Source organism: Lathyrus oleraceus, chromosome 7, assembly GCF_024323335.1.
Source record: "Lathyrus oleraceus cultivar Zhongwan6 chromosome 7, CAAS_Psat_ZW6_1.0, whole genome shotgun sequence".
Taxonomy (NCBI): Eukaryota; Viridiplantae; Streptophyta; class Magnoliopsida; order Fabales; family Fabaceae; genus Lathyrus; species Lathyrus oleraceus.
Window position 1 is genome coordinate 339,554,191 of NC_066585.1, and position 26,711 is coordinate 339,580,901.

The following is a 26,711-nucleotide window of genomic DNA, read 5'->3' on the forward strand; positions in this document are numbered from 1 at the left end:
GTTGTCTGGCAAAGAAGTAGCGTGGAACGGTTAATCGAAGCGACATTGTTGGTTACTTGATCAAGCTTTGATAAAGGGAAGAGAATGTGGTAGAATCAACACCAAGCACAAGGTTTGTAGAGTTAGATTTCTACATCTCTCTTGTACACACACATTTGCAAAGTAAGATATGTTACATTATCTCAATTCACATTCAAATTCAGGGCAAGCGTACCCATGGAGAGATCGATTGGGTAACTTCCTAAACAAATCCTTGTTTACTCTCTCTCTATCTCTATTTTATTTTCGATTTGAAAATTATCGATTTCATAGATCGTTTGATCAAATTTAATGGATAATAATTTTTTATTACATTTTGAAATTGGTGTCGTTGATTTGATCGCGAACCTTTAGGTTGTGATTGGATTTTGAGATCAATAATACCATGTAAAACTCCCAACAATATTGATTGCACACTAAGTGTTTGACAAATTGTTTCAATTGATTTTTTTTATGAATTATCGTTGGAAGTAGATTTTCCTTATTACTTTTCATTTAACTAGTTGTGATTAATTGTTGTTGATTAATTTATGAATCATTATCATATCATTGTCACTACTACGCATATCCGAGCTTTTTGATAGCAGGTTCAGTTAGACGATTTTTGATCCGAGATATTTTAAACTTGCTTCCGCGCCATAAATTTTTAAACATATTTTTTGTCAAGGGACTCAGACTTACCCTAATTCTTCATTCCATCAACATTCCCCTTCTTTCTTACATCTATCTTGGCCAGAAATCACTCTGTCGCGGCGGAGCATCCCAGTTGAGCCTAAAACCACCACCAATTCACTCATTCTTGTCTCCTCTCTTCACTTCCCAACCATATTACTTCTAAAATTCACGGAATAATCAAATCACAACAAAAACTTCAAGAACCCTAAGTTATCCTAACAAAATTAAATCACAATGGAGGGGGATCAAAGCAAGCAACCTTGGGGATTTGATTACCCTCAGTGTCCTATACATCTTGGTAATAATTTTGGAAGTAGCAAGAAGTAAAAAAAGGGATCCTATCTACAAGGCAGAGGTTATCCCTGTAAATTGTTGAAGATTGAAAAAGACGATGAGAAGAGAAAACCATAGATGATTGAAGGTTAGAAAGTGTAACTGTTTAGGGCAGTTAGGGCAAAGAAGTTTGGCCAGCTGTTAGGGTGAACTAAATTCATGAGAAAAGTAGTAAGGTTTTCTTGTTCCTCATGGTATTGTATGAAAATTTTACTCCCTTTCTATTTTGTGAGAGCTAGTGACATACTTGTTGATTTTATTCAAGTTGGAGCCCTTCTCATAAATGATGTATATGTTCATATTTTCATGTTTGTGAGTGAATAATTGAATGTTCTCCAAAAAGTGACCAAACCATCTTTCATCTTTGATTACTAACATCCTTTACTAATAATTTACTTGTATTAACTTTTATTTCAAAGTCATTTACTTTATAAATACACATTCAAAATGGTCATATTAAAAATAGTAGCAATATCATTGGAAATAGGCTTACCTAGAACATTTGCCTCCTTGACTGCGGTGACCTTTGGTTGCCATTCCCTTTTAATACATCTCAAAACCTTATTAGTAGAAATATCATTGGAAATAGACTTACCTAGAGCATTCAAACAATTAATAATATGTGCGAACCTCTTTTGCATTTCGACAATGGTTTCACCATGCATCATACAAAAGAGTTCAAGCTCTTGATTCAATGTGTTGATCCTAGTTTGTTTGATATGTAGAGGCGACACATCTAACAGAGCCTACATGTTTTAATATTGCAGTAAATGAGTCGATCTGTCTACACATAGAATTTTTCTTCTTCTATGTGTCAACCTATGATATCCATGTGTCGATCTATAATTCATTTTATTTTAAAAGTTATTTTTTATGCATGAAACCTTTTTCAAAATTGTTTCCAAATACTTTTATACTTCATAATACTAAGATGCACATAGAGAATCAGAAGATACAGTCCAATATACATTAACGCTAAAGTATCATAATTTTAATGTCATACAAAATATATCTAATGGAAAGTTGCACCCACACCTCTGTGTCCTCATCATAAACAATAAATACATAAAAAAATTAGTGACATTTTAGCACGAATAACTTATACTCAAAATTTTGTCATGAAATAACTCATATATTACTTTTTGTAACTATATAATTTATTTAATAAACTATATGACTTTCAAAATTTATACATTTTGCGCTTAATGGATATAAATCAACAATGCTATGTTTACACTCTCCCTTTATACCTACACCATATGCACTGTTTATAAATACATAGAATAATGTCGCAAATAGTAAACAATGCATGAATAATGTCACATGAACAATGCCATTTATGTGAATAGTACCCCAGTGAACAATGCCCCTGTGAATAGTGCATGAACAATGACTTTTAGTAGTAAATTAAAGTTGATTAATAAAATATAAAAAAATGATTACTGAAGTGATGAAGTTAATTAATAAACACTCAGATATTAAAAATAATTTTTAGTAGTAAAAAAAGTTGGTTAATGCAATGTAAAAAATTGATTAATAAAATCATGAAGTTGATTAATAAATGTTCAAATATAAAAATAATTTTTAGTAGTAAAACAAAATTGATTAATAAAATATAAAATATTGGTTAATAAAATTATGAAATTGATTAATGATACAATTTTATATAATACTTTTTAATAAAAATAATAATTCATTTTAAAAATATTTTATTGTTATAATATTTCATTATGTATTCATGAAAAGTGAAATATAGTATAATGTGTGTTTTAATGTAAGAATAACATTTTTTATTTAAAATATATACTTAATTAATTCATTTTGGAAAAGAGCGTACAATATGTTACTCCTACAAACATTAGAGTGAGTAAAAATAAATAACAATATTAATGAAATAATTTTATTGGTGAGTTTCAAATGCCACGGATCTCCATTCCAGTGCCAATTCCCTGGAGACGTACAACCGTAGATAACTACTTCTATCAACGATCACCATTTCCCCATATTTTCTAATTTTTTTCATTTCCCGCTTTTCCCTCCCATATATTACTCCAAGACACCCATCCATTTCATCACATCTCAATTCTCAATTAACAAACAGCCGCATCTTTTTCACTCCGATCGAAATGGCACGTACCAAGCAAACCGCTCGCAAATCCACCGGAGGCAAAGCCCCAAGGAAACAACTAGCAACCAAAGCCGCTCGGAAATCTGCTCCGGCCACCGGTGGAGTGAAGAAGCCTCACAGATTTCGTCCAGGAACTGTTGCTTTAAGAGAGATCAGGAAGTATCAGAAGAGCACAGAGCTTCTGATCAGGAAACTTCCGTTCCAAAGATTGGTTAGAGAAATTGCTCAGGATTTCAAAACAGATCTCCGATTCCAAAGCAGTGCCGTTTCTGCTCTTCAAGAAGCCGCTGAAGCCTATCTTGTTGGTTTGTTTGAAGATACCAACCTCTGTGCCATTCATGCAAAGAGAGTCACTATCATGCCTAAGGATATTCAACTCGCTCGAAGAATCAGAGGCGAGAGGGCTTAGATTTTGATATTATGTAATTCTGTTTTGTAGTAGTTGCACTGTTAGGGTTTGGTTCATCTGTTATGAATCGCAATGTAACAATGCATCCATCTACTACAATGTGTTTGTTGAAAAAGTGAATCTATGCTTCTATAAGATATATCACTGCAATTTATTCATAAAATTTAGAACTTAGATCTACATCCTCTTTGAAATCATGATAGTAGATGGCAAATGCTCTCTTATAGGACATGCTCGTAATTTTAAATATTATAGAGTTCCACAATTATAGCGTGAATGCCCATCTGGATCTCTAAAGAGAACAAACACCATTGCAAAAACTATAGATCTAACTATACATGATTTTGTATCAAGTCTTTTTCCAACAAGAAAAGTATTCAAAGAGAGCCAAAATATTCTCATCCTCCTTTCTTTTGCATATTTATCAAATGCTTCCTCTATATCATTTCTCTCAGCTATTGCATCTGTTGTATTATCCATCTTCTCTGCTAGACATCTAGCAAGAACAATAGCATCTTCAATGGAAGTCGAGCCACCCTGTGCCATGAACGGACCAGTGGCATGCATCGCGTCACCAGCAACCACTGTTGTTCCCTTATTGAATCTGTTAAGAAGTAAATCCCAAGGTGGACGATACTTCAAGTCAGTGAGATGCAAAGAGCTCAACTTGCAATTGTGTATCATGTCCATTGCGTGTACCGGAAAATCCTCAATCGATTCCAATAACGATCGTCTAATAAGAACCGGATCTTTCGAAATTATTGAATCTTGAGAAGTGCTGAGCCTTGTTACAAACCAGTAAACAAGTTTGTCAGTAATCGGGATCCTTCCAAGTTGAACTTGACCTCGGCTTATCATAACAAACTCACTAGGAAATTGATGATCATTTTGATACTTTGTGAAGCCTCGAGCAACACATGTAGAGAAACGCAAGAGCTTTGTCGGGTGTAGCGAAACCATATTTGAAACCATAGAATTCACACCATCACATCCAATAACAACCTGATACGCCCAAAAAAGAGAAAATAGAAACATAAATCACAAGAAATATACATGATATTTGTTTACGCAGTTCAGTCAAGTGTGCCTATGCTACCTTGGCTTGAAGGATACTTCCATTGCTAAGCAAAAGCTGTGGATATTTTGTTACTGGATCTAATTCTATGGAAAGTACTTGACAACCGGTACGTATAGTTTCATGTGGCAAACAATTGGCGATGGCTTTGATCAAATCAGTGCGCTTTAAGCACCGAAATTCTCCATTAATCCTGTTTAATAAAATTAAGTTAGCTATTAACAATTATAATGTTACACATGATTTCTATTCTACTTAACTATACAGAAAAATTGTGTTGTGTTAACTTACCCAAATGGTGCTTCTTTTGACTCATCCTCACTAAGTGATATGAATTTCCCCCTAATAATAATTAATATAGTAAGTTTAGTTATCATTAAACAAATACGCTCTTAATAATCTCTGTCATTTTAATATTCGAATGTATCTATAGTTAATTATTTTGATATTTAATATAATATTTAATCACATTTTATTTACTTTGGTCGAGTTAGTTTTTTTTTTTAAATTGGAGGGATAAAATGAAAAACAAAAACCCTAGTAAAGAATAAAAGTTACCCATGTATTTGAATGGCAGTTTGTCTAAGTATTGAGCCAACACCAAGCTGATCAAGTGCATGCCATCCATTAGCTTGCACGATTATAGCTGCCCCGGTTGCTCTCAACTCCTCTGATTTTTCTAACACCAAACTTTTTATTCTCTTCCTGCAAAGTTAATCAAAATGAAAAATCTTAATTAATTTATATGATAACAAAGTTTTATGTAATCATAAATATAGATTTGGCTTGAATGATAAAAAAAACACCTATGAAGAGCTAGGGCTGTAGCAAGACCACATATACCACCTCCAACTATCACAATCTCATTATCAACAACAGTTCTCTTCATAGCCTTGGCGTTTTCAAAGAGAAATATTTTCAAGAAGATCAAATGTGTGTGTGTTTAGCTGTTTATTTCTAGTTAATTTAACTGCACAAAATCCCTAAATTTTGTCAAATGTATTTATGTGATGGAAAAAAACAAGAAAGTGATCTCATCAACCAACCGTGTATACTTTGCATGATCTTGGTTTTTGAGTTGTTGGAGCATACCATATAGTTCCCCTTACAAGCGAAGGGTAAAATATTTTTTTACATACAAATTTAACTTTAAAATATTATTATAAAAAGTAATTTAGACTCTCTTTAAAATATATATATATATATATATATATATATATATATATATATATATATATATATATATATATATATATATATATATATATATATATATATATATATATCCATTGTAAATTGCAAATAGGATGATGATAACGGATCAATTCAATTATAGTAAATTTTACTACATATAAATTTTTCTTCATAAAAATAAAAGAAAAACTTTTATACTTATGGGTTCCAGCAATGTTGAGTCTTGTTAATATTTGACCATTCAACTCATAAATTTTCTCATTGAGTGTAGAGAAAGAAAAAAGTAATTTTATTAATATAAAAAATTGAACGTATGTACATAGAGAAACATCCTATATATACTACAACTAATAACAATTTAGAGTTAAAAAGACTAGCAAATTAACTACAGTACAAAAACAAAAAACAAAAAAAAATACTAACAGTCCCCTTCAAACTAGATTTACTGATGTCAGTTAAGCCTAGTTTGCTAACAAGACCTGAAAAGGGCCAACATAGAGTGCCTTAGTGAAAACGTCAACAACTTGATTGGCTGAATCAATGGGCATGAGGTGAATGGATCCCTGCAGCAGCTTGTCGCGCACCAAGTGACAGTCTAATTTGATGTGGTTCGTTCGTTCATGAAAGACAAGGTTGGTGGCAATGTAAATAGCACTATGGTTGTCGCAAAACAATGTGACAAGAGTAGGGTGTAGAATATGGAAATCCTGTAACAGATATGTGAGCCATTGTGCTTCATAAGCAGCATTAGCAAGGACCCAAATTCATCCTCTAACGATGAGTGTGAGACAACTTGTTGTTCTTACTCTTCCAGTTGATGATAGAGGAGCCTAAGTAGAAGTAAAAATATGTTGTAGAATGCCTTGTGATAGGACAAGTACCTCAATCTGAGTCAGAGAAACTCGTTAATTGTATTGTTGAACTACGTAAAGTGTTTGATGAATTATGTCAACTAGTCTTTAGTGTGTTGTTGACATTGGAGATAAATAGTTCCTATATTAGAGTATTCAATTTAGTGCTTGAAGTATTGATAAATCGACTTGTGAATTATTATCATACCATGTACTCATACGCATATCTGAGTTTTTCAATAGAAGGTTCGGTTAGACGACTTTGGATCCAGGAAATATTTTAAATTTGCTTCCGCGCCATAAATTTTTCTAAATTAATTTTCGAATAAAATTTTAATTTGGGATCTATTCACCCCCTCTAGATCTAGGCCTATCGTCTAACAATTAGTATCATAGCTCCAATTGTTTTCGGTCTTAAGATTTGCTTATTAGATAATGGCTATCGAACCTAAAAGGGCGTATAATAGAGCACATATTTTCACTGCCGAAAGTTATGACTATTGGAAAGCTTGTATACGTATCCATATCAACTCCGTTGATAAGGATGTATGGGACGTCATCACCAATGGTCCTAATCAAATTACAATGACCAATGGTGAAGGCATCATTGTACCAAAGCCGAAAAATCAATGGAATTATAATGATACGAAATTATGGTCTCATGATTGGAAAACTCAAAATATTCTCATATCCGTATTAGGTGTTGATGAGTATTATTGTGTATCTCATTGTGAAATCGCCAAGGCTATGTGGGACGCATTAGAAGTTGCCCATGAGGGAACTAATGAAGTCAAACAAGCTAGGATCAACACTTTGAACCATGAGTTTGAACTCTTTCATATGAAGCATGGTGAAACCATTTCCGACATGCAAAAGCGATTCACATATCTTATTAATAGATTAAATGCTCTAGGTAATCCTATCTCTAATGCTATTGCTACTAACAAGGTTTTAAGATGTCTTAATAGGGAATGATAACCCTAGGTCACCGCTATCAAAGAGGCGAATGATCTTAAAATACTTGATCTTACTACTTTGTTTGGTAAATTGGAAGAACATGAGCAAGGCCTCACTTGCTTGGAAAAATATGAAAAAGAATATGAAAGGAAGATGAAGAAAGAAAAAGGTAAAGACAAGGTGGAAGAGAAGAAGTCCATTCTCTAAAGACTTCTAGTTTAAAGTCCTCAAATAGTAAGTTTAGTGATTGTGAAACTAAAGATGACGAAGACTCCGATGAAGAAGACATATGGTTGTTCATTAAAAGGTACAATAGATATAGGTCGGAACAAACAAATAAGTACTCCAAGAAGAAGGATCATGGGAAATTCAGAAGGTTGTCAAATTCCTCAAAGGATGATGAGAAGAAGAAAAGTAAGGGTAGAAGTACATGCTACCATTGTGGCAAAGAAGGTCACATTAGGCCGGAGTGTCCTCAAATTGTGAAAGAAAATGAAAAAGGTCATCACAAAAGATTAAACAAGCTTAGAAAGGCTTATGTTGCTTGGGAAAGCAAAAGTGGTTCTTCAAGTGGAGAAAGCTCTAGCTCAAGCGAAAAATCGGAAAATATGTGTTACATGACAAAAAAAGGAAAGAAAAAGAAAGTAAGTTACTTTAAGCCTAAATATACTCATGACTTATCTTTTTCTAAATTGCAAGAATCTTTTGAAAATCTACAAAAATCAAGTCATTGAAGCTAAAAGAATTTTCTCTCATTTGCAAGCTAAAATGTTAGAAAATGAAAAGAATATGGAATCTCTAAGGAAATCTATGATAGACATTTTAAAAGATAATTGTGGTGATAATAGAACCTCTTGGTTTGGGTGTGAGACTTGTCATATTTGGCAAAATGAGCCAAAAGATCATAAATCCAAGTTGAACAAGGCTTTGCAACCCAAATTCACTTTTGCTATTGACACTTAAAAATATGATATGCCTTCTCATAATCCTTATAGAAGGTATAACTATGTTAAAAAGAGTTCGAATAGAAAAGAGCATCTTCTCACAATATTTATTGCCATTACTGTTGCATGAATGGTCATACCATTGCAAAGTGTAACTTTAGGAGACTCTTGGTCCCCAAAGGCACTCTTCAATGGTTTCCTAAGTGAAACCAAGATTTCACTAATCATCAAGGATCCAATGAAGATTGGGTACCTAGCACTAGTCGTTCATCTTGCAGGATAAATGTCTTGACACTATGAAGAGACTATGAGATCTTTTTCGTGGAAGCTCAAGACATAATATTTGTAACACTTCTCTATATCTTGACTTTGTGACAAGAAAGATGGAATATGTTACTAAAGAGGTTAAAATTTATTGTTCTTTCAATTGGTAAAAGTGTGTTGATTATTACTAATGTTTTCTATCCAAGAAGTGTCGGAAAATGTATTATTCTCAATGATGTATGTTATCTTTGAAAAGACATACTCAAGTTCATCAAATTAGGGATTGATCAACCTAAGATGAGAAAACATGAGGAGGAGAAATATGATTATCATAATTGAACAAGATTGAAAGTCCAAGTATTAGGATGATTATCAAGTCAATGAGACTCTTGTGTACATTATTAATAGCACTCATAAATACTTGTACAAAGAGAAAAGTGGTAAGAGCAGTTTGGTTCTTTTTATGTTTGTGAAACTTGTGGCGTTCATTTCAGCTTTTGTTCAAAATTTTCTCGTGGAAGGCTTGTGCATCCTCCATCTTCCGTACAATGAGGTTATATCATTTCAATCCTTTTTCTTATTTCCTAAGTAAGTATTTCTTTTATCTGCTTATTTTTCAAAGGTATATGATGTAGTATGTGTATGGTATGTGTAATGTTTGTTCACTTCCAAAAATCTCAATGCAACAATCGTGTGTTTCATTTCATATGTTTATAGTGACTTAATACTAAATGTCATTATATGTGATATATATCTTTTGCCAACTCATGCTTACTCTTGTATTTGCATGTTCATTACTTTCAAACCATTAAACCATTGCATATGCATAGTCTCTTATTCATTAGTCATGCATAAGTCATTATGAGTCATAAAAAATCATTTCATAAGTCATAAATGTGAGTTTTGTAAAGCCTTGTCCATCATGCATCGACACATGGTCGCATAGGTCGACACATAAATTGATTTTACTTGTATGTGTAAAAAATGCTTCAAGATGTGTCGATACAACCATGGATAGGTCGACTGATCACACTGAATTACACCGTGTTTTTGACTCGGATTTCACATGTTTATTAGGAATTTATTATCATTTTGTTTGTATTATGCTCTCTTTTCTCTTGTTTTCAGATATTTAGCACTTTCAGACTCTTTTGGAAGAAACGAAGCAAAAAGACCTAAAATTAGGGTTTTTCGGCGAAATTACACACATGGCGTTTCACATGGAGGCCGCTATAGGAGAAGCCATGAGTCACCATCCCTCAACTAGGAGATAACCGCCACGTTCCCATGATCCACCCCATTTACACACATGGCGGGCGCCATGAAGGGATGGCGGGCGCCACCTTTGGAAGTCACGTTCCCACTAAGGGGAAGTTGGAGGGCACCATGGTCTTTACAAGCCGCTGAAAACCTCTATAAATAGCTCGTTCCATTTCGTTTTCTAATGATCCAACATAGTTTTACAACACTAAGCATATATTTATCATTTGTAATAGCGATAATCCGTCACATCGGGGGGTTATCGCACCTTTGTGAGATTGAGTTGGGTCACTTCGAGTTGCTGTCGTCTTTAGCTTCAGGAGTCAGAGGTTTATTTTTGTACCAGAATCGAAGCCTCCATTTGGATCAGGTTCTTATTTATCGCTTTACTTATTTATTTCCCGCATCGCTTTTATTTTATTTATTTCCCGCATCGCTTTTATTTTATTTATTTCCCGCACTAGCTTTTACTTTATTTATTTCCCGCACTCGCTTTTACTTTATTTATTTTCCGCCCTCGCTTTATTTTATTTATTTTCCGCACTCGCTTTACTTTATTTACTTTACACACTTTACTCGCTCTCCACGCCTCACATTCTAAAACAAACTTTTCATCATGATTAACATTGTTGTGTTTGTTTGTGTTACTATGTCTGGCTAAATCTTTTAAAGGTTATAATGCAAGGATCGCGGTTAAAGTAATGTTTCACATATTGAATATGTAGAAATACTTTAAAGGCTGTTTTGATTTTTAACTTGAGTTTTCTAAAAACAAACTTGATTAATTTTAATTATTCGAGGAGTGCGAAAGCACCCTGGCTTAGTAACTAGGAATTTTTATTACTTTAAGAAAAAACTATTTTTGAAACTGTTTTCGGACGCGCTGATAGATTTAAAATCAGGAAACTCCTTGGGTAAACTTTCCAAATCAAAATCACTTTTCAACTAAGTTTACGTGTCTCATTTCTTAAAAATAGGTTTACTACTTTAGCGTTCTGCGCACCTTTTATAAGTGACAATAAAAGGCCTTAGTTTAAGGGTAAACTCGGTTATGAATACGCGAAAGCGACAATTCCTGTTAAATGGATTCTTTTCAAGAGTAGAAAATATTGCCTCATAAGTAGTTCTATTTAGACAATCGAAACATCACTTAACTAACGTGAAATACATTCAACCTGTCTTTACCTGCATTTATTATTTACCGTTATTTTGCAAACCCAATATCTCTTTTATACCGTCTTAGATAAACACCGCAACGATAGTAATCGATAGATTGACGATTGGTCTCTGTGGGATCAATATTCTTTTATATTACTTTGACGTAATTCGTGCACTTGCGAAAAACACGCGAACAAGTTTTTGGCGCCGTTGCCGGGGACCAACTTCGTCAAATTTCGTACCATGTTGTTACACCGTATAGACTAAGGCATTATTAGCCGGTAAATGCGAAGAACCCGTAGTACCGGAAATTTAGTAGATCCTTTAGCGGAACCCGAACGTTATACTCGTACACGCCTCTTACTCATCCGAATTAAGAAAGCTATGGCCGAGAATTGCGATAGGAGACCTCTTAAGGAATTCGCCCAACCCTCTGATGAGGAACCTAGTTCGAGTATAGTAAACCCCCTTATTCCTACTAACAATTTCGAACTAAAACCGTCTTTGTTGCAATTAGTGCAACAGAACCAATACGCGGGTCTCGATACTGAGAACCCGAATCAACATTTAAAAGTTTTTATCCAACTAGCCGACACCTTTAAATCTAACGGCGCTTCACCTGATGAGATCCGTTTAAGATTATTTCCTTTCTCCCTCAGGGATAAAGCACGTTCATGGCTAGATTCACTTCCAGATAATTAAATAACTACCTGGGAAGACCTTAGGAGAGTATTCATTGCTAGATATTTCCCCCTAGTAAGACTACTGTTCTTCGAAACTAAATAACTAGATTTTCTCAAAACCAAGGAGAATCACTTTTCGAAGCTTGGGAGAGATATAAAGAGCTATTAAGAGTCTGTCCACACCATGGCCTAGAACAATGGCTGATCGTTCATACCTTCTACAATGGACTCCATTATAACACCAAGATGAGCATCGATGCTGCCGCTGGTGGCGCGCTGATGAACAAACCTTATCCAGAAGCTTGTGACCTAATTGAGGATATGGCCCAAAACCATTACCAATGGGGAACTGAAAGAGCATCAATAGAGAAAAAGGAGACCCAAGGTGGAATACATGAGGTAAACTCTCTAGACATGATGCAGGCGAAAATGGAAGCTTTAGCCCTTATGATCGAACATATGTCTACAAACACTAACACCGTAGCAGTAGTCCACAAAGAGTGCAAACTCTGTGGATCTAAAGGACACGAATCGGCAGAGTGTAACCTTTTGAACGAACTGAATACCGACCAAGTGAATTACGCCCAAGGTAACCCATTTTCAAACACTTACAACCCTGGATGGACGAGTCATCCGAATTTATCCTATAAAAACCAGAACCCTATCCAAAATCATGCACCTCAGAGACCGCAAGGTTATCAAGCCCAAAAACCAAACCAACTTATGCAAGCTGTGCCCCAGAAGTCTAACCTTGAGAAAATCATGGAGAGCCTTATATCGAGCCAGACTCAGCAAAATAAAGAATTCCTAAACCAGAACATTCATGTAAACGAACTTATAACGCAATTAGGAACCAAGGTTGATAAGATAATCACTCACAACAAGATGCTTGAAACCCAGACCCACAGGTAGCACAAAACCAAGCCCCACAAAATACACCTGGAGGCCAATTCCCTGGACAACCTCAACCAAACCCTCGAGGGCAAGCTAACGCTATCTCGTTACGAAGTGGGACCGCTTACGAAGGGCCTCATAACCCAACAATGAGCGAGTCCAAAACTTCCATACCTACCAACCAAGAAGAGGAACCGGAGGAACCCGAGAAACAAACCAACCAAGAAGGTCAAGCCAAGGATAACACTTACAAACCACCACCCCCGTACAAACCACCAATCCCATATCCGCAAAGACTTAAACAAACCAAAATTAACAACCAATACCAAAAATTTATAAAAGTGATAGAAAAGCTTCATGTAGAGATTCCTTTCACCGAAGCTATCACCCAAATTCCGTCTTATGCCAAATTTCTCAAAGACATCTTAACCAACAAGCGTAGGCTCGACGATCCAAAACCCTTGGAATGCAACTTTATTTCTGAGGATAAACTTGCTAAGAAGGAGAAAGACCCTGGTAATTTCTCTATACCTTGCATTTTAGGGAGTCATGTGATCGACAAAGCTTTCCTAGACTTAGGCGCTAGTGTAAGTTTAATGCCCTTAGATGTATGTAAAAGGTTAAATCTAGAAGAATTGCAACCAACTAAGATGTCCCTTCAATTAGCCGATAGGTCTGTTAACTATCCTGTAGGCATTTTAGAAGACATCCCAGTTAGGATCGGTCAACTTTATATCCGAACAGAATTTTTGGTCATGGATGTCAAAGAAGACGAAGATATCCCTATCCTTTTAGGTAGACCATTCTTATTAACAACCGGAGCTATAATAGATGTCAAAAGAGGGAAATTAACCTTTGAAGTAGGGGATGAAAAGATCGAGTTCATTCTTTCGAAATTCCTGATGGCACCAATTCTAGGAGACGCATGTTATGCAATCGATATCATAGATGAGTGCATAAGAGAGTTTGATCAAGGAGAACCTAAGATCGAACCATTTTCAAACCCGAATGAAAAGGATGACGAGTTAGAAGAAACGAAACCTCACACTAACGAATGTCTGGATCTTACTCCAGACCCTTCACCTAATTCTCAAAAACCAGCCCAAGAACTTAAGGAACTACCGAAGAACCTAAGATATGAGTTCTTGGATGAAGAAATGAATCACCCAGTAATAGTTAGTGCCACCTTAAATCAAGACGAGGCAAATCTACTCTTGAATGTTTTAAGAAGGTACCCCTCTGCCTTAGGGTACAACATCTTTGATTTAAAAGGTATTAGCCCATCCGTGTGTATGCACAGGATCTCACTAGAGGAGGATTCAAAACCTTCCAGAGAACATCAGAGAAGGATCAACCATGTGATGAGCGAGGCAGTAAAGAAGGAAGTCCTTAAACTACTGGAAGCTGGTATAATCTATCCAATTTCTGATAGTAAGTGGGTAAGTCCTGTACATGTGGTACCCAAGAAGGGAGGCATCACAGTCGTGCAGAACGAAAAGGGAGAGCATGTTGCTAAACGCATAGAAGGCGGATGACGTATGTGCATAGATTATAGGAAGCTCAATAAGGCAACTAGGAAAGACCATTTCCCCCTTCCATTCATAGATCAAATGCTGGAGCGTCTTGCCAGACACTCTTACTTTTGTCATCTGGATGGATATTCTGGATTTTTCCAAATACCGATACACCCCGAGGATCAAGAGAAAACAACCTTTACATGTCCTTACGGAACATTTGCTTATAGACGAATGCCGTTTGGACTCTGTAATGCGCCAGCTACTTTCCAATGTTGTATGATGTCAATCTTCGTAGATTATCTTAACGGAATCATGGAAGTATTCATGTACGACTTCTCGGTGTGTGGATTAGACTTTGAAGACTGCCTTATTAACCTTGAGAAAATCCTAGAGAGATGCGTAGAAGTTAACCTTGTGTTAAACTGGGAGAAGTGCCACTTTATTGTCAAAGAAGGCATAGTATTAGGACATATAATATCTGAAAGAGGCATTGAGGTCGATAAAGCAAAGATAGAAGTTATAGAAAACCTTAACCCTCCTAAGACAGTTAGAGAAGTCCGTAGTTTCCTTGGACACGCCGGTTTCTACCGACGCTTCATAAAAGACTTCTCTAAAATAACAAAACCCCTGATTGGCCTTCTGATGAAAGACATTGAATTCATTTTCGATGAAAAATGCATCAAAGCCTTTAATCAGTTAAAATAAGCATTAATTTCAGCACCCATTCTACAAACCCCGGATTGGACTAAACCCTTCGAAATAATGTGTGATGCTAGCGATTTCGCTATAGGATCCGTTTTAGGGCAAAGAAAAGATAAGAAACTACACGTAATATATTACGCTAGTAGAACCCTAGATGTCGCTCAATTAAATTATACAACAACAGAGAAGGAACTCCTAGCTATAGTTTTCGCAATCGATAAATTTAGGTCTTATCTTGTAGGATCTAAGATTATAGTCTATACAGACCATGCAGCTATCCGTTACCTTCTGAGCAAAAAGGATGTAAAACCTATATTACTCAGGTGGATGCTTTTGCTACAAGAATTCGAGTTAGACATTAGAGACAAAAAAGGAACAGAAAACGTAGTTGCTGACCATCTTTCCAGATTAGAGCATTTAAAGCCATATAATTTACCTATAAATGATGACTTCACCTATGACAGTCTGATAGCTAAGATAAATACCGCTCCCCTTGAACTTGATAGAGACAACCTTGGGGTAATTTCATAAATTAGCAGAGTACCATGGTACGCTGATTTTATGAACTATCTAGCCGCTAATATCATACCACCTGACCTCAACTATCAACAAAAGAAGAAATTCTTTAAATATATAAGACACTTCTATTGGGACGAACCACTCCTTTTCAAAATAGGAACTGATAACATATTTCGACGTTGCGTCCCGGAAGAAGAAGTCAGAAACATCATAGAGCATTGTCATTCTTCACCCTATGGGGATATTCAAGCACATCCAAGACATACGCTAAGATCCTTCAAGCTGGTCTTTATTGGCCGACATTATGGCGTGATGTCCATGCTTATATTGTCCAATGTGACTGGTGCCAGCGCGCTGGAAACATCTCAAGACGTGACGAAATGCCTTTGAAGAACATCCAAGAAGTAGAACTATTTGACGTTTGGGGTATCGATTTCATGGGACCCTTTCCATCTTCATTGGGAAACAAGTACATTTTGGTAGCCGTTGACTATGTGTCCAAGTGGATAGAAGCTATAGCCGCACCCACCAATGACACAAGAGTAGTCATCAAAATGTTCAAGAATAATATCTTTCCCAGATTTGGAGTTCCACGACTTGTCATAAGTGATGGTGGATCACATTTTATATCCAGGATATTCAATAAACTCTTAAGGAAATATGGAGTAAAGCACAGAGTAGCAACGCCATATCACCCCCAGACTAATGGTCAAGTGGAAGTATCTAATAGAGAGATTAAGCAGATCTTGGAGAAAACCGTATCAATATCTAGAAAAGATTGGTCTGAAAAACTAACAGAAGCACTGTGGGCTTACAAAACTGCTGACAAAACCCCTATTGGAACTACACCGTACCAGTTGGTCTACGGGAAGTCATGCCACTTACCTTTTGAACTCAAGCACAAGGAATATTGGGCCATCAAGACCCTGAATTTGGATTACCTAGCATCTGGAAAGAAGCGAATCCTTGATATTCACAAATTGGAGGAACTCCGCCAGAACACTTACGAGAATTCCGTTATATACAAAGAGAGAACCAAAGCTTGGCACGACAAAAGGATCGTGAAAAAGGAATTTAATATAGGAGACTCTGTTCTCCTCTTCAATTCAAGATTACGTCTTTTTCCAGGTAAGTTGCGTTCGAGATGGATAGGCCCCTTTGAGGTGTCCAAAATCCTAAAATCTAGAGCAGTTGAAATCCGGAATAACTCCTGTAATCCATTCGTGGTAAATGGACAAAGATTGAAGCAATACCAAGGAGGTGACATACCCACAGAATGTCATGACCAAATTCTGACCGACCCTCCAGTTCCTACCTCTAACATATAAAGTTCGAATCGTCAAGTTAACGACGTTAAACAAGCGTTGCATAGGAGGCAACCCAGGATTTCTTTTCCTTTACTTTTACCATTTTCAATTTATATTTTTATTTGTTTTATATATATGTATATCTATGTGGAGACTAACAGTTATAATATTTGTGATTTCAGGTGGCCTCTATTTCTAATCTAACTTTTCAGGAATGGAGAATATCGACACCATGCCAGTAATCTTTCGTGGCCCAGTTCTCACCCGACGTCTTACTGCAGCTACACCTTGATGGATATTGATTTCTGTCTAGACCGTGGCCTCATGAGGAGATCTTCTTTCCAACCGAATCAATACAGGCTGTTAATTGAGGGTGAGACCATTCACTACTTCACTTTACCTGACCCTCAGGTGACTTGTGTGATTGATCGAGCCAACTGGGCCTACGCCATAGAAGGGTAGGGAGAGACGGTAGATGCGCCGACCGATCAGAATCAAAGTCCGTACCAACAATCCTAATCTCCAGACTCCGAGCATGCAATCCGAATTAGTTAAGCTTCACATGGAGATAGCTCAGCTTCGCCAGGAGCTTGCTGATGTTGCTTTGTAGGTTGAAGTATCAGTTGCCTCACACGACATCGAGACTGATATGCTGCATGATGAGATCGCCGATCTCCGACGCCAGATCACAAAGCTTCGAGGATACGTAGACGAAGAGACTCCACCATACCCCGAGCATTGATGCCATCATGAACCAAGAAATACCGTTTGAATTTCCCTATTTTCCCGTTATTTACTATTCATGCTTATTTTTATTGTTTCATCTGACATTATGCTTGCTTTATTTTTCCTAAGATCTCTGGACTCGTGAATTGTTATTGACTCTTCATATACATATATATATGCATTATTATAATTATTATGTTTTTATGTCCATTTTGTTTTATTCTTTATTTTACTTTACTATTTTATTTTGTTTTTATTTTATTTTATTTTGTTTTATTTAATTTTGTTTTACTTTATTTTATTTTATTTTGTTTTATCAAGCTTAAATAAAAAAAAAACAACATTCATGGATACCTATATACACCCCCATTACAAAAATGAAGACGAGAGGATTGAGGCCCAAGAAGCAAACAACATAGCCGACCCAAACCAAATCCGAAGACATGGCGGGCGCCATAAGCTTTCTGGCGGGTGCCATGACATAACGGTCAAATTTTCCTTTTTCACCATTTATACCTTCTTCAACCTCTCGAAACCCATTCTCTTCTTCTCCTAACTCCACCAAAATTCATAAAAAATTTCCAAGCTTCTCATTTTCACTACAAGCCATTACAATTCTCCAACTTTACTTCTCCATTTCTCTACAAAAATCCATTAAATTCCATTTTTTCATTTCTTTTCTATAAATACTCATTTTTCTCTACAATCACCATTAATGGCGGAATGAAGTTTAACGACATCACTCTTCATGGAGGGAAGCCCGATGAGCGACAAAACAAGATTTTGTAAAGATTGCAAACTCGGGAGATCCTCGCTACCAGGTATGTCGACGAAGACTGTTTGTACAATCTAGGCACATACCATAATGTTTTCCACATGCTAGATAATTTAGGATTACACAATATTTTTGCTAGTAAAGCACCCACCTACGATAGGCTCACTAGGGAATTTTTAAGTTCCCCAATTTATAATGTCCATCCTGGCACTGCTAACACGGTAGGTACCGTTTATTTTAGAATGTTTAATGTGGAATACGAGTACACTACCGATGCTTTAGCGGGTTCGCTCAGAATGCCTTATGGTGATGGTGCTATTTGTGAGACGCCCGTAGATACTGAATGGGCACTCGAGGCATTTACTTTTTGGAACAGATTATCTAATGTGAATGTCACTTCCTTTGAAGGAATTTTGGCTTCTAATATCCATAACCCGACCATGCATATTTTTAAATACCTTTTGGCATGTACTATATTTGGCCGGGAAAATTCTAACAAAGTAAATGCCTGAGAATTGCTGTTTTTACAGGGGTGCCTCACTAATCGCAGGATCAATCCTGTTCCTTTCATGTTGGCCCATATGTCTGCCATCCTTAAAAAAGGAGGAACCATCTCTTTCGGTGGTTTGATTACCTCCATTGCTAGAGCGTTGAATCTACACGCTAAGTTAGCCACCTTGGAACCGCTCCCTCATCGCACCATTAACTTGAAGTTTTTGAAAGATATGAAATTATGTAAGGTGCGGCGAGAAGGTGGTTTCTACCTCATGATACATTGTGCAACTGTACCCAATGTTGTCTTACCTTGCTCACAGCGTACGGATGTGCGACATACGAGGGACTGTACATACGATCTAAATGCTCCACCCTTTACCGGTCCTTTGCCACCTAACGTTCCTATGGATGAAGGGCAGGGGACCGATGATGAGTATGACCGGCACGACCAGTCACCGGCTCATGATATTCCTGCTGCATCACCTGCACATACGGCACCTTCTTCCTCTAACCCTTTTGCAGGTACAACTCCCGATTTCTACATCACCGAGGAGATGTGGCGCGAGCACCTGGCTCGTGACGAAAGGCGTGACACCCTCCTGAACACCATAAACCAACAACTTTCAGATAATATGAGTTTTATGGTAGCTTCCCAACAGCGTAGTGAGCAAGCACATCAGACTGTCACTGAGTCCTTGCTTGCGATCACTAATGCGCAGCAACGCCAGCGACAGGCTAATGAGCGTCACTTCGCTCTCATCGAGGCCACCCAAGGATCTCTCCTAGGTCGCTCTCAGCAGCTGCAGGAAGGACTTAGTACTCGAACCAGACGTCTTCGACCCAGGCATCCTGACCAGGGCAGTGACGGTGATGGTACCAGTGCTAACCGCTAGCTCTCTCTCTCTCTCTCTCTCTCTCTCTCTCTCTCTCTCTCTCTCTCTCTCTCTTTCCAAGTTACTTCTACCCTATCTCATATCGAAACATTGAGGACAATGTTCGGTTTAAGTGTGGGAGGAGATTTCATCGCTTTTTATCTTTCCTTTATTTTATTGCTTTTTATCGCTTTCCTTTACTTTTATCGTTTTTTACCGTTTTCTTTTATTTTTAGTATGTTTTGTTTATTTTAGTTGCTTGTTTTTCCCTTTCAATAAAATAACATGTGTCTGACGAGTCATCTGTGTAGGTGTATCTTTATTTCCCCCATTTCTTTAACCTTACCAAAACTTTTTAGCCAAGAAAATAGTACATATTGAACATTCAAGCTATAAGACAGGTTTATAATAGGATGTAAAAAACTTGGGAAAACTTTTTCTAAAAATCGGTATTGTCGCATCTCGAAAAATACGATTCCTCGCGATGGTCGCGGAAAAATTTATGTTCGAACAGAGTCGCCACCGAACTTTATTTATCCCAATGAAGGAATAGGAAAATATCGATAAAACCTTTTTAAAAAATGGAATAATGGTCGTCGTAACCATATTCGGGTTCGGGAGTCGATTACGCAAGGGGAAGGTATTAGCACCCCTCACGTCCGTTGTAATCAACGGGAACCTTTTAGTCCAAATTGCTATTTGATTGTTAGTTAACTGTTATTTGCTTGCTTCGAGTAATTAGAATTGATGATAAATATGGATGAAGACCTCAGGAGGGAAAAGGGGAGGTTTTTTTATTAGTGTGCTCGCGAAGATACAACAATCTCCTGCCTACGTATCCTTATGGTGTAATAAGGAAATCAGAGCATTCGTAGTTCGGGAAACTACGGTTTTTGTTGGTGTCTTTTAATGAACGACTGTGTAGATCACATTCTAAAGGCTAAACTCTGGCCTGTCTACTCTCGGCGGAGGCTTAAGCATTGGTTTGTGGTGCACATTAGAAAGGATTAACAATGTTCTTTTGAAAATAATTTTTAAGTTGTTGGTCGCACGGGGGCGAGACATTAATTTGATTTGTTAAGGTGTTTTGAAGAACGACGAAAGATTGAGCAATGTGGTGTACACCAATCGTTCAATTCTTTCGAGGAATAATAAGGCGGACGCCTTCTACTCCTTTTTCGTTCGATTATTTTGAAAGTTTTGTTTGTGGATATTGAATATGCACGGTAGTGAGGCGTACGCCTCCTACTTGCTTATTCAAAGAATAATGAGGCGAGCGCCACTTATTCTTTTATCCAAGTTTATTTAGCGTGTTTTAGTCGGAAGTCGATAATTTGAGCAATATGGCGTACGCCAATTATTCAAACAATTGAGAGATGGTGAGGCGAACGCCTCCCATCTGTTGTCATCCGAAGTTTAATTTAAGAAAGATATGTTTTTAGATATTGTATTTGATTTGCGAAAATTGTTTGAATTTATTCGATTGTGTTTTAATTTGATGACGAAGATTCGAGCAATGTGGCGTACACCAATTATTCGAATAATCGAAAGATAGTGAGGCGTACGCCTCCTATCCTTAATTATCGGAAATGTAGGATTTAGAATGTTTTTTTATATTAATTTGGAAGAATGATTTGAATTTGTATAATTATGGTTTTAATTTTGATGATGAAAATTTGAGCAATGTGGCGTACGCCAATTATTCGAATAATCGGAAGATAGTGAGGCGAACGCCTCCTATCCTTTTATTATATGAAATTTAGGATTAATAGAATTTAGGATTTTGTAGTTGATTTGAAATATTATGATTAGAAGTTTTAATCGGGTGACAAGAACTCGAGCAATATGGCGTACGCCAATCATTCGAGAAATTGAGAAATAGCGAAGCGTACGCTTCCTATATTCTTTTTCATCCCAAGTTTATAAGAAGATATATTTGAGTATTACCTCAATTTAAAAAGAGGATTTGTACTTTGTATGATTATTAGGGTTTTAATTGAATGACGAAAATTCGAGCAATATGGCGTACGCCAATTATTCGAACAATCGAGAGATAATGAAGCGGATGCTCACTATTCTCCTTTTCATTCAAAGATTAATTATTAAAGTAAAGCTTTTAGAATTTATAAAAAATTTGTGGGGAGTGATTTTAATTTTATAGAGTTTTTAGGGTTTTAATTGAATGACGAAAATCCGAGCAATATGGCGTACGCCAATTATTCGAATAGTCGAGAGATAGTGAAGCGGAGGCTTACTATTCTCCTTTTCATTCAAAATTAATTTAAATAGTTTTGAAGAGTATATTAATAAAGAAAGGATTTGGATTTGAATTCGTTAGCATCAATCGGGCCTTAAGCGGGAATACTTGGCCTTGGATCAAGATTGGATTCACTTTAGAAGAAAAATATTTGTTGGCATTAATAATTAATCTTCCTATTTAATCAATCATAATGTTCTAACAAAATAAAAATGTGAATTGAAAATAGTAATCAAAATTAAACAAATAAATATTTCTACTATTATTAATTAATCATGGTTATTTTAATATTTAATTAAAGTATTTTTTTTTAAAAGATGATACCTAAACCAAATAAGATAAATCAGGATGTATAGGGAGTAAGGAGGGGCTGAAACCCCAAAATACCAAACTATAGAGGCCCGACAGAGTTCTAAATTAGGAGGGACTCGAAATGGGCCCTAAGGCCCATGACTTTCCCACACCAAAAAAAACAACCAGCCAGCAAAATAAAAAGAAAAGAAGTAGGTCTTAAACCCACTTAAACAATCTGTCCAGGAGCAGGAGAAAGCAAATGGAAGGCAAAGGGACACCGATCTTATGACGTGTGACCATTTGGTCTTCCCCAAACGGAGAATACACGCGTGTCGCCTTGGGACTTACCAACACCTTAGGGTCCATTAATAGCTAGCTGCTCACATTACTTAATAATAAAACAAATAACTCCACAGATAAATGAAAATAAAACGCACAAACCAAAGGAAAACAACATCACGCTTCGTCCTCCCCATTTGGTCTCTCATGAACGTTAAACCAAGAAAACCATTTTTGAACTCTCAACAGAACAAAGAAAAACCCCCAAATCCAAGATCTGTTCTAAGTCTAACCCTAAATCGGAGCGAGCAACCAACTACTCTTACGCTACGCATTCAAACACAAGCAAGCAAGCTCTAACGATTCATGATTCAATCAAAGCAAGTAAATGATTCATAATGGTATAGAAGACAGAAATGTATACATGTCACTGGTACAAAGCAGAATATGCACATCAACGAAGAGGGAAGTAATATAGAGCTCACCGAGAAATAGATTTTCCAACGAGCGTACCGACGATGTAACCGACTCTTCAAGGTATGTTGCTTTCTAATCGTTTTCCTTCTTCTGCACCTTTTGTCCTCTTCGCTTCTTCTCCTTCTCTTTCCTTCTTACGTCGCTGCTATGGCGGTAGTAACCGTTTTAGGGTAGTCTGTGGCTTTAGCTCGAGTTTGCTGAGTTTCAATATGAAATTTCAACAAACTCTAAAAGAAAGATTAGAGCTTTAGTGATGTTTTGTTTCTATTTCTGCAGAGTAACGACGTTGGAAAGGGTTTTTTCTTATCCCAATGATGGATGGTCCTTATATAGAGCTTTGGAGGTACGAGGTTTCTCACTCCTGAGTTGGCAAAGATTCCAAAAATCCGTTAGGATCAAATCCTTTCTAGATCTTGGTGTGGTCCTGGAAATGAAGGTGGTGAAATTTATTTCTGTTTTGTCCGTAGTGAGTGAGAACTCCTCTTCTGCGATTACGTGGCATTTGCAAGAATTCCTTGATGACACTCTGTGGTAACCATTTATTTCAATTTTTCACTGCGGTAATCCTTGTATTTTACTAGCGTATTTGACTTTTTGTGACGAGCACTCTTCACTGGTTTGAATTTTGCAGTTTTTCTCTTCTTGGTCTTCCACCAATGGTTCATCATGACTTGTGCATCACGCTTTTGGAATGGCTAGCAAGGTCGTTCCTATTATGGTAATGGAATTCGGTCACGTGTGTTGCCTACGTTTGGAATGGATCCACTGTAAATTATGTTGATTTCTCGCTCCTTCTCACAACTTGTGGTTGTTTTGCAGGTTGGAACATCGTGTCGGTTTTGTTCCTAATGCGCATTGCCATAAGTGCTTTTCACGACAGAGATGCTGCCACACCATAGGGTTGTATACACTCTTTTGGAATTATTTCTGCAGGTTGTGAATTGGTTGTACCTCCCATAGCAGATAATCACAAAACCTTGTATAGCTCCCTATTTCTCACTTACGCATTGCTCCAATGTTTATGATAATACACATCTCGCAGCAAGTTCATGATCATGGTAAGTCTTTGTTGTTGATGCAAGGTCTACTCGTGGTTGAACGCTTTGTGTTTCCTCTTGACATAGCAGTGCACTGTGGTTGCTGATTACAGGATCATGTCGGTTTCGTTCACCACAATTTAGCACCTCAAATTTGCACCTCCCATTTGTATATGTATTTCATGTTTAGGTCATTAACATTGCATTATCATTTGCATAGTCCATCATGTCATCAGGCAAGACTGGTCAGGAGATTCAACTGTGCAAGGCAACAAGAGAATTCTCCATGAGATTAAAGCCCTAGGGTTGGTACAATGAGTTCACCTGACCCAAGGATCATTTTGAAGTGGTTTGGCCAAGTGTTGAAGGCTCAGAATTCATCAGTCTAGGTGCAATTCATCTGAGACCTTGAAAAGTCAACAAAAGTCAACTGTCAATTCAACTATGGATTTAGAGATGGGAAATGGTTAGAGATGCCTCATTCATGTGTAAACAAGTCTCATTTGACATTTCAAACATCAACATTGAAGAATTTGAAGCCAGATCAAGACTTTCCAAAAATAGCAAGTGACCTGTAATTTGAAGTTTCCAAAAATGGAAAGGTTTTTGACCAAATTCAACTCAAGATTATATCATCAAGAAAGCTTCAAATGAAATTTTGTCCAACATGAAAGTTGAATATCTTTCTCTCCCATTTCCAAAAAGTCCAAGATCATGAATTTCTCATATGTGGTTGAGGAGATATGGTCCAATCATGGCAAAGTGTGGTTTAAACTTCAAATGAGCATAACTTTCAAACCAAAAGGCCAATTTGAGTGGTTCTTTTTGCATATTGATCCTTATAACATGTATTTTCCAAGCATATCATCATTTGACATGAAATCTCATTTGCATGGCATTGGTTCATTCATGAATATTTTGGGAAGAAATTGCATAAACTCATTTTTATGGAACATATGCATACCAAATCCATTTCAATGTGTGCATGGAATCATTTTTAGTGGTTTTGGACCAAGCACATGCACTGTTCACGTGCATGGAGGTACATGGAGCATGAAATCTCATTTTTGCATAAGCACCACAAACTCACTAATCCCATGTGCATTTTCCCTAATCCTTCCCTAAACATGATTAGCATTGAGTATAAAGCCTTAATCATAACTGTTTTCATCACAATTACCAATTCTAGATCTAGATTTCACAAATTCTCAAAATTTTCTCTCACTTTTTTCTGCAAAATTCTTCAAACCTAAGCATTTTCTAGTGATCAATTCATCATCATGAAGCATAATTGAGCACATTTGCACGTGGAAACAGAGGAAATTGTTGCATTCTTGTTCATGTTCAAGGTGTGAAGCATCCATGGAAGTTGGAGCTTGAGCTGGTTTTGTGTATCCTTGAACCTTGCATTCATCATCATTCACCTCAAGAAGCATATTGGAAGAGATTTGAGGCATGGCAAAGCTTGGAAGCAAGGGATTTCAAATCTGCTCATCAAGAGGTTACATTTTCGACCTCTTTAATTTTGTAAATCATTATGCTAAATGTGTAGATCTTTTATTGGTGGTAATTCTGGAACAAAAATGGAGTGATTTCATGCTGATTTGAGTTAGATCCATGCATTTAAAGTTTTTGTGATGATTTCTGTTTCCTTCGATTTGTGCATGTTTGTTTGTTTCTTGATGAATTGTTTGTAGATTTGTGATGTATGAAGCAAGACCTACACGATGCTATGATCATTTTTGATTTCTGGACGATTTGATTTTTTCTGGAAAATTTGGCTGAAGATCTTCATGATCTTCATCATATTCATGCGTTTTCCAGATTTCCTGCGTATTTTCCTGCGGAACGCATGTGGTTACCTGCGAAATTTGCCACGAGTTCATACGCGTTTCCTGCGGATTTCAAATCCATGCATTGAGCGCGCGTTAGGGTTTAAATGCTGAAACGGTGGCGTTTTGGCCTTAGCGCGCTGGAGAATTCAAAAGTGTCCCTGGTTCGATACCGTGTGGGAGCATTTCACATTTGCCTTGCATTTTCACTATTTCTTCATCATTTCATGTTTGGCTTCACATTTCCATTTCAATTTTTCTCAAACTTCCAAAATTCACATCAATTTGAAAATTAATCCAAATTCATCCTAATTTTTTTGCATTATGTTCCTCATTCTATCTAGTTTTTTTTGATCATTAATTTCAAAGTTGTGCCTGGCCTGGAAAATATTTTGTCTAAGGAGTTTGAACATGTATGTATGTTTGACATTGCCTTGCTATATCATTTATGAAACGCTTGATTCTTATCCAATGAATGTGAAATTTTGCATGCTATAACTAGACATATTGCTTGACATTTTGGTGTTGATTTGGTGTTTTTATCACTTACCATTTCTGTTTTATGATCATGCTAAGTTGGTGTGACAATTTGTGTCACACCTTGTGATGTTCGACTTGAATGATGTGCTTGCCATGCCAAATGATCTCCAATTACCCTGATTTTTCGTGTGATGCATGTTATAGATGTTCTGATTGCTCATGATTTTTGTTGGAATTATTTGGATCATTTCTGATTTAATTGAGATATTTCATTCTGG

The 26,711-nt window shown here is 36.6% G+C and overlaps 2 protein-coding genes and 1 non-coding gene across 3 annotated transcripts; 1 reads left to right on the top strand and 2 right to left on the bottom strand.

Annotated features, from left to right (window-relative positions):
* Positions 1 to 3,102: 3,102 nt before the first annotated feature.
* On the top strand, positions 3,103 to 3,725 carry LOC127108084 (histone H3.2-like). Its single transcript, XM_051045453.1, has one exon. The coding sequence runs from the start codon at positions 3,174 to 3,176 to the stop codon at positions 3,582 to 3,584; it is 411 nt and encodes a 136-aa protein (XP_050901410.1). The 5' UTR covers positions 3,103 to 3,173; the 3' UTR covers positions 3,585 to 3,725.
* On the bottom strand, positions 3,487 to 5,611 carry LOC127108083 (monooxygenase 1). The gene is made up of 5 exons (XM_051045452.1): positions 5,466 to 5,611; positions 5,218 to 5,364; positions 4,951 to 5,001; positions 4,681 to 4,852; positions 3,487 to 4,586 (listed from the first exon to the last, which is right to left on the bottom strand). Exons 1-5 carry the CDS (start codon positions 5,546 to 5,548, stop codon positions 3,834 to 3,836), a joined length of 1,206 nt encoding a protein of 401 aa, XP_050901409.1. The 5' UTR covers positions 5,549 to 5,611; the 3' UTR covers positions 3,487 to 3,833.
* Positions 5,612 to 12,054: 6,443 nt separating this feature from the next.
* LOC127108810 (small nucleolar RNA R71) lies at positions 12,055 to 12,161 on the bottom strand. The gene has a single exon (XR_007796321.1). It is a non-coding gene; the product is annotated as a small nucleolar RNA R71 (small nucleolar RNA).
* Between the last annotated feature and the right edge of the window lie 14,550 nt (positions 12,162 to 26,711).